This window comes from Leuciscus leuciscus, assembly GCF_965113295.1.
Source record: "Leuciscus leuciscus genome assembly, chromosome: 19".
Classification (NCBI taxonomy): Eukaryota; Metazoa; Chordata; class Actinopteri; order Cypriniformes; family Leuciscidae; genus Leuciscus; species Leuciscus leuciscus.
Window position 1 is genome coordinate 27,351,174 of NC_138743.1, and position 12,726 is coordinate 27,363,899.

Consider the following 12,726-nt stretch of genomic DNA (forward strand, 5'->3'; position numbering starts at 1 on the left):
TCGGTTAGACTATTGAGAGGTAGTTCCAGGACCCCTTTGCCATAGAGGCTAATGTTAGTGACACATCGAGGGACACCAAGCCAATTTTTTACGTATGAAGTGATTGTTCGCTCCATCTTCTCCACAACTGTTAATGGGACTTCATATACGGTGAGTAGCCATATTGTCCGGGGGAGGAGTCCATACTGTAGGCGTTGAGAAGGCAGATTGGCTGATGTCTGATGCACCCTTTTCTTTTGGAATTAGCACGCCGCCAGCCCATTGCCAAGCCATGGGTATGTTTTTCTTATATGCCATACTACCCTCAGAAAGCATAGGACATCCGGTGCGTTCTTATGGTACTCTGTTAGGCCCTGGAGCAGATGCCTCTTTCCATTTAGTTGGGCTAGTGTCCAGGTTGAATTCAGTGGATGTTTTCCAGGTTTCTCCAATTCCTGTCTTGATGTTTTCAAAGTTCTGCTTTTTTCCTTTTCAAAAAGGTATTTGACGAACTTGAAAGGGTCTTTATAGAAACATGTTCTTTCTTCTTGCACAGTTTCCTTAAGTTATCTGCCCTTTGCAAAGTCGCCAGCCGGATCTTAATATCCACTTGGAGTGACATGAGACCGTCTCGCTCAGCGTCAGAGGCTCTTTTCCACTGTTTTTTAATCTGTCTCCTCTTTTTGACTTGCCTCTCGATCTCTTGCTGCCTTCTGGACTTGGCTGGTGCCCATCCTTTCAAGCTTTTACGCTGCTGTGCCTACTTGTTGCTCCAAGACTTGAGTTAGGTCACAACTGATTGTTTCCCATTCTTTTTTGGTGATCGCTTTGGGACATTTCACACCAGGTTTGTGGCCTTCAATCTTTTTCTCCTTGGAGGTTTTTGTGGTTGCGTGGGCTCCTCCACCGGCATTTCTGTGCTTGTAGCTCTCTCACTAGTAACAGGGGTGCTGATGCTCTGCAAACTTTGGTTTGTGTCCCGTGTGCCCCGCTGTGCTTCACACAACCAATATGACCGGTTGCCTCGTAAGAAGTACTGGTCAATGTGAGGCCCTTGTCTCTGGTCTCTCAAGCGCCTTTTTCTCCCTTGGTGGATCATCAAGCCCTTCTCTGATGTTATTTTCTCCCAACCACAAATGCACACCTGGAGCTTGCTGCCATCGTGAATGTCTTGTGTGATGTGCTCTCCTTGTCTGTAGATGCTTCCATACCTGGGTCTGTAACAGTGTTATCAATCAGTGAGCCATCTTGCTCTCGCAGGCTCTGGGGGGAATTTTCTTTTGTTGACTTTTTGTTGCATTTAGTGGGTGTCTCCAACTAACTGAACTAGCGTTGAACAAACATATTGAAAAATCACTGTATTCAGTAGCCTATATTTAATAGTTTGTGAAGATATTAAATCAGAAAATGTAAAAAAAAAAAATGTTAAATAGTTTTATCTATCATATGTTGATGTTCTAATATGTTTTATTTTTGTAATGGGTATTTTGTAAAGTCATAATTTTGCATTGCGGTTTGTTATTTGCAAATGTTACGATTTACTAGTATTTTGTCTGTTTTGTTGTTGTTGTGTGAATTGTATTAAAGGATCAGTAAACCATAATTATTATTATATTGTCTCATGTTTTAATTCATGGACAACAGCAAGTGAAATTCAAGTATATTTTTACCACTGACTGAACTTAGGAAATATCCATATTCCTTAAGATTTGAATATAATACATATTTACAGTGTTCCCAAAACTTTTTTCGACACTTAAGCCGCAATTTAACATGTTTATGTATCTGCATTATATGGCATCAAAACGAGGTATTTGTGGAAACATAGCACAAGCATACTTTTCAGTCAAAACATTTACGTTTCTTAAGATTTTGATGTATGAGCAATAGATATATTGTTCAAAATTAAGACAAACTCACTTTCTGCTTGTCAAATACTTTGGAACGTGTATGTGATGGAACTACACCGGTGGTTATTCTGCTAGTAAACCTGTGTGAACTTGATGGCCACAAAAATTCAATAATTAAAAATGGGGCTCAAAAAAGCTAGTATCATTTGATTACAGATGCCACATGGTTTGATATTTTCCATCTAATGCAAAGAATTTCACACAATTGTACATGTGACTTAATTGCCCAAAAACTATTTGAGAGCACATTTGTTAACATCTTAGAAAAATTTACTTTATAACCTTGTAGGTTATTACATCTGCTTGCTCCTTGGTTTAATAGTGTTCATATTGTAAAAAGAAAAAACATACAAAAAAAACACACATGAGACTGACCTTTTAATTTAATATTTACAGGAATAACATTTTTTGTAGTTCCTCTAAAGCTCAGCACAATTTTTAACCACTGTCAAATATTGACAAAGTCACCCTGAAAATGTTACAAAAAAAGAAAGAAAAAACCCAATCTCCTCCTCGACTGAAAAAAACTTCAACCATGACAAAATATCAATATCTGTGCTCCGTACTAGAATAAATAAAACCGTCTGAGGAAAAGGGCAGACTTCTGAAATTATAATTATAGTTACAATTCCTTGACAAAGAGACTGGAAACTATTTGCTGTGTGCCTCTTCCATGGGAGTCTGTGACAACATGACTGTTCTTAACACTTCATGACCAGTGACGCAGAGGGGAGGAGTAATCACCAATGCATTTATGAGTGCACAATGATGACCAGTAAATACCATGGCCGGGTTTAAAGGCCACATGTGATGATGTAATCAGAGCCCACGTCATTTCATACTACATTTCAAGCCTTTGGTAATATGGTATGAAAGAATACAAGGACAACTCATCAATAGGCAGTTTACACTCCAGGCAGTTCCTAAAGAATACTTTAGTGTTCAATTCAAAACTGTAGTTTGTCATTGATGAAGGAATCATGACCGTTATATTGCTGAGGCTTTTATCCACTGAGACGTGTGTAGACGACACAAGATGTCATAGGGAAGAGTGACGGTGCTCGTCTTGATCTGGTTGTAGTTTTACAGCTGTTGTAGTCGAGTAAGACTGAACTTAAATAAAATAGACTGGACCCAGGCCAGCATTTATCCATAATGCACTGCTCAAACAGAGGTAAAACAATATAGAATCAAGATTCATTATGTGTTATTTAAAATGTCACTATGTGCAACGACAAACATCTGGCAAGTTCAAGTAAACTGTTAGGTGGCATACTGGAGAAATATAAGGATCACCTAAAAACAGAATAATGTCTGGTTGAAAGAAAAGCAAGGAGGAATTAAGCAAAAAAAACACTAAATGCTCATTAAGACATGAGCAGTAAATTGTTTTTCATTCATTCACTCACTCACACAAAAGAGATTCACAAAAAAAAAAAAATTAACAAGCAAGCCATCCGCAGTCTTTGCGTAGCCTCTCTCTGTTCCACTTCTTCGGTGTTGTACTGTGGTGACTATGTACAAAATGAAACCAAGAGTTACTTCATCCATCAGAATCCAGAATCGGGCTTGATAAAGAGGGCAGAGAACGCAAAGGCGAGGAATACGATCCCACCAATGATTGTAACTGTAGACATAACAAAAGGAAATATCAGCAAATAAATCTGGACATAGATCATTGCTCATGTAAACCTACAGAACATTAAGTACTGTAGTAAATGACTCAATCTCACCGGTTCTGACAGAGATCTTCTGAGCCACCATCCTTCCACCAATAACAGCCAGTCCTGTGCACAGACAGTGTCCCAATGTTCCCCCAACTGCTACTCCAAATGGATTCTGCAGCACAAAACCAGCCAGTTATTCACAGGTAACATCTCTAAAGTGATTTGCTAGCTGCTAATAATGAGCAATACAAAGTGCTGGATTATTACAGTCATCCTACATGACTTTACTGAGCTATTAAATGAGATTGGTAAATTGTAATATATATATTAGTATACATTTTAATGTATCGTTTAGTGTACGTTTTAATATTTAGACCAGTTCTATTATTGATTGCTATCAGGATGTAAAGAAAGTTTCAACCAGTATAACAAAAAGTGTTCATGAAATACATTTACCACTCTATTAAAATATATATCACATTCAGGTTTTTTAAATTCATGCACAATGCATTTTAATGGGCTTTAAAGAATTTAAAATAGGGGTCTAATTTTGGACTCTGTACAATACCTCTCTTGCAGCCAGAACAATGGTTGCAAGCTGAGATCGGTCACCCCATTCGGCGAGGAAGGTGAGGGTGAGTGCCTGAACGAATATGGGTGAGATCACATTGTGCCACTTCCTCTGAGGCAACAAGTTCGCCGTCGACCCCGCTTCCACGTCAGGTGCGCCGTTTGCCAGTTTATAGCGCTGAATCTGAGGGAGGAGAGATCAATCAGTCAATCAGAGGTCAGATAAGATTCTTCAAATATTCAGGTGGTGTTATATATAGCCATACCTGCGGACAAACACACTTCAGTTACAAAGCTGTTACCTCCTCATCTTTTTTCTTTATCTCAGCCTGGACCTCCTCCAGCTCCTCTTGCCCTTCATCAGCACTCATCCTCAGTCCCTCCCTCAGCATCCTCAACCCAAAGATGGCAAACAGCGCTGTTGAAATGTAGTAGGTGTAGATCCGTGGGATAATGGTGGTGGCATAACCAAACAGGACTAATGGGAATACAAACAGAAATATTGGTCATTCATGCATTGAGAGGGTTTTATAAAAGACACACGGTAGATCATGCATTAGACATTAAGCAAACAAAAAAAGCAGAGGCCTAAGTGCTGAATTATGCGCTATTCTCTGTAAAACCTTTAAGATATAATATTTAATTATATAAGACACTGATAAAGCTGGCTAGACAAAAAGAAGTCTTTCATTAGAAATCTGTTAGATCAGTATGGCATGATGATATTGTTTTGGATGGATGTAAATGTACTATGAAATTTGGATTATGAATGATATCCTGTAAATATCTCACAAAACTTGTACTGACACTATGCACTGCTAAGCTAGATGAGAAAGATATGAAAGACAAGAATAGGAATTAAAGAAGCACCGATACGACACATTTATCATATTAGTAAATAAGCTCCTCTCTAGTATTTTTTTTTTTTTTTTTTTTAACAGCAATGTAAATGCAACGTTCAGTGACATTGTTCTCAAGCTGTTTTATTGATGTCTTTCCATGGTTGAAACACTGATTGAGCGACTACATGATACATGCTACATTTCGGTAAGTTATATTGTATCTTTCAACATACCTTCTGATGTGCAGTCGTTTAATATACGTCACGTCACATTTAAGAGCGCCAAAACACCATTTATTTTTTTACTTTAGTGATAAAACTGACAGAATTTGAAAGCTGAGACTTTGTTTCTTATCAGAAGTAACAAAGCTGTTTGCGGTTATTGGATGAGTGGCGCGCGCTACAAATAATGTTTGGTGTAGGGAAAAACCGTGGACCTGCCAACCCTGGCTTGAACTACAGGTGATTCATAGGGTCAAATAAAGCCTGCTTTAACGTTGCTATTATTTCAGGTAGACAGCTCTAAATTCAACACAAGACATTTTCTTTACACACAGTATGAGATGTAGCCTGATCAGTTTTCCACCTCCTTTTGATTGATGGTATAATCGGCCCTGATCATAGGCTATTTTTAAACAATCGGCCGATAGAGAAAATAATTGCTTAACCGGCCATTACCGATTATTGGTCGATACATCGGTGCGTTCCTAATAGGAATCCAGAAAATTTGGAAAAAAAATGACAACAGAGCAAAGTAAAAAAAACTCAAAGGCTCAAATAAAGCTAGAGTGAAATTGACCAAATTTGGGACATCTAAACTGATTTTTTTTATTATGTTCTATCCTTACACATTAAAATAAAATAATAAAAAAACGAATTAAAGAAATGATTGTGTCAGACTGGGTAAAATTATTGCAAAGTTTACTTAAATTAAACTGTCACTCAGAGATGATCTAGTTTTGCTTTTTAGACCAAACGGAGTTTTATAATTACTGATATATTCAATAGATTGTCACATTATGATACTAATGTATCATTTAAATTGCTGGATACAATTGAGAAGGTCAAGGCCTCTGAGGTGGGACAGGCCAAAAGTCAAGGAGGTGGGGGTATTTGATTTTGCTTAAAACTTGCTAAGTTCAATTTTATGTCAGATAACAGATTATACATATATAATACACAAAAACGATTTTTCCCCACTCTAAAGTCATGTGACACTAAAGGTCTTAGCATATCAACATTTGTAGATGATTTAAGAAAAATTAAAGGTGCTTTGTAACAACTGAATTTCACCTACCTGACAGACATGTCATGAGTCCCAAAGCCAACATGGCACCCACCAAAACAGTGAGGCGATTGTAGCGCATAGCCATGATTGCTGCGATGAAGAATGTTTTGTCTCCCAGTTCAGACACGATGATGACTGAGATGGCTGCCACAAAGGCATGAATAAAGCCCAGGTTTCCCTTATTGGGTTCATTGATGCTCACTGCCGGGCCGAGAGCGTGAGCGGTGGTTGCCTTCTGCAGCAGGACAGAAATGATGATTCAGATGTTAGATCAATTAATAGTAACAACTGTCTAAGCAACATCATTTCTACAAAATATGGAACAACAGAAAATCTAACAACATTTTTCTTATTTTGTAGCTTACATGTTACCTCAATAACTTGTTTTGTAATAAAACAAACAAACAAAAAAAATATTATGTCAGTTTAAAGCCCCCATGAAAGTTTGCCGAGAACCCCCAGTGGGCCTTGGTGGAGAATCACTGATTTAGACTGTCCACTGACTTAAAGGCACTTGACACACAACATAATGACGGCAATTGACGCCTCTCGCGGTCCAAACAAACAGGACTGGGCAACCGCGTTCGACATTACGTTGTGCGTCAAGTTCAAGAGTTAACTCTTTTGGCGTAAATCGATGCGTACGGCCATCTGCCAGAAGCTAGTTATTTTAGTCGATTAAGTTTTAAATATGGATATTTTTCTTACACGAACGCATCGCTTCACTTCAGAAGACCTTTTTTAACCCCCCAGAGCCGTTTCGAGCACAATTATCATGAATGGATGCGCTTTGATGGACTTCCACAGTCAAACAGCCATTCACTCCCATTATCAAGCTTGGAAGTGCCAGGACATTTTTTAACATAACTCAAATTATATTCGTCTGAAAGAAGAATGTCATATACACCTAGGATGGCTTCAAGGTGAGTAAATCATGGGCTAATTTTCATTTTTGGGTGAACTATCCCTTTAACATGTTAACAGCAGCAACATAACTAAAAAACACTTACTACTAGGGATGTAACAATATATTTAGTCAATATATCGCAATACAAAAATGCAACAATATGTATCGTGGATAGTACAATATGTATTGAGTATAGTACACCTAAAATTAAAATTACTGTGCGTGAAAAAATTCAAGTTTACAGAGTTTTAGGGTCAGTACTACATTACTACTATGTAAAACGTTGAATATAATATATAATAATGCAATGGAAGAATATTTGTGGGTCCTCCAGTCTCCTGATAATGCCAAATGTCTTATGTTACCAGTAAAAAGTGGCCTATATTATTTAAAATATAGAGGGTATCGTTACACCCCTAATTACTATATCAATGCAACTGGGTTCTTTAATTTGATCTGCTCTCATACCCTCAGAGAAAAAGCTTAATTTCAATGCCACAATGTGCCTCTGACTGATCAAATTTAACTGGTCCTGCACTTAATCTTTGAGAAGGGTGGGAAAACTCCTGGGGCTCCAACACTTCACATAAATAGCAGATGAGTAGATTAAGCAACTGACGTTTTTTTAAGGTTATACATGTAACTTATGTACATGTATATATACATGTATATATACATGTAACATGTAAATATAAAAACGCACATTATCTACAGCAGAATATCCTGGATGATCCCTGCTTGACAAAATGACATTCATCCGTTTATTCCAGCCTAATAACCAAGTGAACAAATCGGTTAGCCAGTGTGCAAGTTAGTCAAACTAGTTTCCCTTGAATGACACTCTTTAACGTTACCTAGCTAGTTTTAGCTCCAATCCTCCTTGAATTGGACACATTTATACAGTTTTAATAATCTTTCTTATACATGTTTCCTAGCAAAAAGGAAAATGTGTTCTTACGCACCTCCGCGGGCTGCTGCTCGTTAATGACTTTATTCTCTTCTTGAGTTGCTATAACTCGGGCTGAAAACAACACGACGTTCAGTAGAACAAGGAAGCATTTAAACCTGCCACCGCCATGCCGCTCGCCGGCCCGGAGAGGCATCTTAAGGGATGGCTAATGCGGTTTCTTCTGTGTTAATACTCTGCAAATTAAGCTAATAAAACCGCCAATTTATAAACATTAGCGTTTTGTCGTTACAATCTGGCTAGCCCACCATGGTCATCATCTTCGCCGAGAGAGAGACTAACACCAAAGGATAAGACAAGACTGTCGTGTGGAAACTAACCGTGATTTGTCAGTTGGGAGATAAACGTGTACAGGAGAGGCATACGTCACTAAAATCGAGGTAGACTGTTGGTTGAAACGTTGCCAGTCTTAATAACGTATGAAGAAGAAACGCCTTCAAGTTAGGTAGAGTTGCAACGTAAAAGGGAAATATGAGATTAGAAACTCCTCTCAAAAAACAAAAATAATTTATAGACACGAGTTTGGCTTCTCAATGTTACACGGATTTGCACATTTCTGAAATGTATTTATTAGCAGCTGAGTGGAAAAGCAGTGGATACTATTACTTAAAGTGAAAATATCATCTTTTCACGCGAAGTTCAAAATAGTGATGGACGATATTCACACAATCGGTGTAAATAGAAACGAAAAGCAATGGTGGGTACAGAAACATGTATACTTTGTTTCGCAATGCTGACCTCAAGATTATTGAATCTAATTCATAAACTGAATCATAAACTAGTAAAATCTTCAAATATATGTAAATGCACATTTTATTTGATAATTTACCACTGGTGCTTAATCATTGATATTTTATAATTGTTAACATTTCTGTATTTGCTTATGTTTTCTCGTAAAAATGAAAATAAAGTGAATGTCATCGATTCACCAATAGCAAGAAGTAGGCAGATGTTGCCCTGCATGTTTCTTACACATTAAGCATGAACCATGTATCATCAGCTATTCCAATTTTTAGAGAGAGCAACTGAGATCAGCTATATTTTCATTAAGCTAATAGTTTATTTATTCATTAGGTACATATTTTCATATAAAATGCATAAATCACAGGACAAAGGGTATAAAAGCTTTGCGTTGACGTGGATATGTCTCAAACTTGCTCCTGTAGTAATCATGGCAGAGCTGTGCAGCCAGTGCCTGGTTATAGAGTACATACAGTATCACCAGCCACCAGGTTAATGAACTGCAGCCACAACAAACACTCATGGCAACATAAATCAGAAGCTCAGCCAGGTAATGCGGACAAGAGACCAGCTCAAACCAGCCCCCACATGGCATCTTGTGGGCCAGAGTCTCTACTTTACCTGTATTGCATAGAGAGAACAAAGATTACATTTTTGCAAAAAAAAATATATATATAATAAAAATAATTTATATGTATATATAATTTAAGAATAATTTAAACAAACTCCAGCGGCTTCCTACCCGAGTTGTCAGTCCTCATCTTGGCCAGCAGTGAAAGGGACCAGTGCTGGAGGAGTGATGCCCCAATGAAAAGAAGAGTCCCGATTACATGATACCATGTGAGCTGTTTAAAGAGAGGAAGAGCCCCTGACGTTGCAGAGAGACACAAATAGTAAAATTCAGGGAAATATCCAGATAAATCCAGCTGCTATATTCTAAAATATTTTTTTGTCAATTTAACATGAATTAGGTTAGGAGTTTGCAATTTAAAGTTGCATTTTAGTAAAAAAAAAAAAAAACAAAGCAAAAAAAAACAATATGAAGTGTTTATAGAATCTTAAATAGGAAACTTTACTAACCTGATTGTGGCAAAGAGGCATTTAAACACAAGACAGTTAGTCCAAGTAGGACATAGTAGCCCATACCAAATGCGTACTGGACTATATGGATCACACCATTAGAGAATACGCTGACAAACAGGCACTCCAATAGCCGTCTAAAGGAATGGACCCATAGTAGCACTTGTAAAAGCAGAATGGACAAATGTAACTCTGAAAATAACACATAATTAAGCATGTGAATAATCATTGGATGGTAAATGGAAAGTAACAGATCAAATTAAATAGATATTCGTGAGAAATAAATTATATTAAAAAGATGGGGTCTCCCTTAAAAAGTGTACACAAGGAGCTTTCAGAATTCTTCTCTGATTGTATTTAATTTTTTTTAATGGCATAATTGGTTACTACATTATTGCGGTTTTAATATAGTAACATGCTGGTCACCATGTTTTAAAAAAGTAAGATAAAGTGGAAAAATAAATATCTTTCTTTGCAATTTGAAGTACCGTTCCAAGCATCTCTTGGTCTGCCTGTCAAACAACAAAGCGCGTCAATCAGCCAATCAGGGAGTGTCTCACTCATGACGACAGAACGTATGGTGAACAGTAGGAGCAGCCCATTCCACATGACAGACACCGCGTAAAAATGAATGAAACACCTAAAGAAAACATAAGAGATAGTGGTGAAAATTTTGATTCTTTCCAGAGACTCGTTCATTTTCAGTTCGTTCACCAAAATGATTCGTTCAGATACGTTCACTGATTCGTTCAGTGACAATTTCTTCCTATTACATATATATTGCAGCAGGAGGCGAAAAAGAGTGTATTTTATGCTATGTTTTAACGAACGTATTTACTTGTTACAGAAAAACTGATTTGGCTTTGTTAAAATTTGTGCCTTATTTACTAAATTAATCAAATAAGTCTAAATACGAGGTTCAGATGACCAAACCAAGGTTTTCTTGCATAATTAACATTTTAGTTGTTTGGTCAGACATACACATTTATAAATCTGGGATTATATTAAACGTTGAGTTATGTTAAATATGATAAACAATTATATGCACACCTATAACTGCGCTTTGAATGAGATTGAATCACATGCTAAATGACCGATCTACCCAGTACTCTCATTCACAAACGAAATGTACCAGTTTGATCAATTCGTTCACGAACGAGATCTCTCTCTCTCGTTCAGACTCGAAACAGAGCGATCTCGGTCAGTGATGGGCGTATTCGTTCAGTAGATCCAACCAATGACATGCCCCTTCACAGCCCGAACTGAAATGTTATTTGCTGACGTTACGCAAATGAGACCTAACCAATACTGTCATATTTTTTGGTTTGTTTTAGTTTTTAAAGAAGTGCATATGACATGAATAAAACGTAATTAATTCATTTTTGATCATACAAAATGAACACAAGTAGTAAAGTAAATTTTTCAAAGTGCAAAATACCACAAAACTAATTAAAACACACAAACAAAAGAAAAGAAAAGCAGGTAAAGAGAAGTGTAAATTTAAATCAAGTAAACAGTCAAGTACAAAATGACAATGTTAATTTGTCTTTGTAAGCCTATATTTAACCATGCTTGCGTTATTAAATTGTTTTCATTACAATGGTAAAGTGTAAATTTCCTTCTTTGATGCAAATATGCTGACTACACAAACCCAGCTCTATCGGTTCGCCATCATTATCGTTCAAACAACTGGTTATTTTCGTTCACGAACGACATGTACCAGTTCGTTCACGAGAGGATCTCTCTCTCTCATTCAGACTCAAAAGCAACTCGGTCACAGTCAGTGAAGGGCGTATTCGTTCACTACATCCAACAAATCACATGCTCCGTCACATCTCATACTCGAACGCTATTGGCTTGAGGTTTAGTCATTCTTGACAGGTTGAAAACACAGAGCTACCCGGTTCACTGAGCTGCGCATGCGCTGCTAATAGCGCCGCGCGGCTGTGGAGGGAGGAATTTCAGTGAACGAGAAATATGAGTCAATGGATTACGTGAACGAGAACGATTCGTTCACCTAAAAGATTCGTTCACGAACGTAACATCACTAATAAGAGAAAATGTTTCCTGCACAGTCGTCTTGGCGTGCTCAAACCATGATATGTGTGGAATATACAGAACTTTAATTAATCCAAAATCACCTCTTTGATACGTCAAAAACGCGCTGCCTGCTTGGGCGCTTGATGGGTTCCTTAGTTTTTCCATATCGGATTAAATCCTGAAACACGTCCTCGAGCCTGTTTGGCAGTTTCAACGAAAATTTATAAAGGCAAAAGGCTACTATAAAACATAGTGCTAACAAAAACCATATAATATTAACTATTGCTATTGTATGCATCGCAGCAGCACCATACTTCCGTCCTCTCGTGTAATTGTGTCGAAGGAAACAAATACTGGATATTTTAGGTTCCACTGACAGAAATTTACTGGTAGACCCCACGCTCTATGGTCAGGTAATCTTCCAGGCCATCTGGCATGATTAAACACACTTAAAATAAACATTACTGCATAGCTCTCTATACAAAATATTTTCATATTCTTAAAATATATGAAAATGAATGTTTATTAACACAAGCTTTCGATGATTATATTCCCCACTGTGGATCAGAAAACTGGAGAAAAAGAATCAGACCATCTTGATACTGATAGTGAAAACATTACATGATACTATAATAGACTATGATAGACAGGAGTAAGCCTAGATCTAGATAGAATAGTTAATCGTGGCTTTAAAAAATGGCTTTCTGAAATCCAGCTGTGGAATCAAAGAAAATGA

At 37.4% G+C, this 12,726-nt stretch overlaps 2 protein-coding genes and 1 long non-coding RNA gene across 3 annotated transcripts; all 3 read right to left on the reverse strand.

Annotated features, from left to right (window-relative positions):
• Window positions 1–2,254: 2,254 nt before the first annotated feature.
• On the reverse strand, window positions 2,255–8,439 carry tmem165 (transmembrane protein 165). The gene is made up of 6 exons (XM_082146527.1): window positions 8,125–8,439; window positions 6,265–6,490; window positions 4,429–4,604; window positions 4,125–4,310; window positions 3,623–3,728; window positions 2,255–3,516 (listed from the first exon to the last, which is right to left on the reverse strand). Exons 1-6 carry the CDS (start codon window positions 8,263–8,265, stop codon window positions 3,440–3,442), a joined length of 912 nt encoding a protein of 303 aa, XP_082002653.1. The 5' UTR covers window positions 8,266–8,439; the 3' UTR covers window positions 2,255–3,439.
• Window positions 6,973–7,565, reverse strand: LOC309481563. Its single transcript, XR_014200056.1, has 2 exons — window positions 7,427–7,565; window positions 6,973–7,260 (listed from the first exon to the last, which is right to left on the reverse strand). It is a non-coding gene; the product is annotated as an uncharacterized lncRNA (long non-coding RNA).
• Window positions 8,440–9,167: 728 nt separating the features above from the next.
• srd5a3 (steroid 5 alpha-reductase 3) lies at window positions 9,168–12,343 on the reverse strand. The gene is made up of 5 exons (XM_082146526.1): window positions 12,092–12,343; window positions 10,439–10,590; window positions 9,951–10,142; window positions 9,613–9,738; window positions 9,168–9,491 (listed from the first exon to the last, which is right to left on the reverse strand). The coding sequence occupies exons 1-5, from the start codon at window positions 12,286–12,288 to the stop codon at window positions 9,232–9,234; spliced, it is 927 nt and encodes a 308-aa protein (XP_082002652.1). The 5' UTR covers window positions 12,289–12,343; the 3' UTR covers window positions 9,168–9,231.
• Window positions 12,344–12,726: the final 383 nt, after the last annotated feature.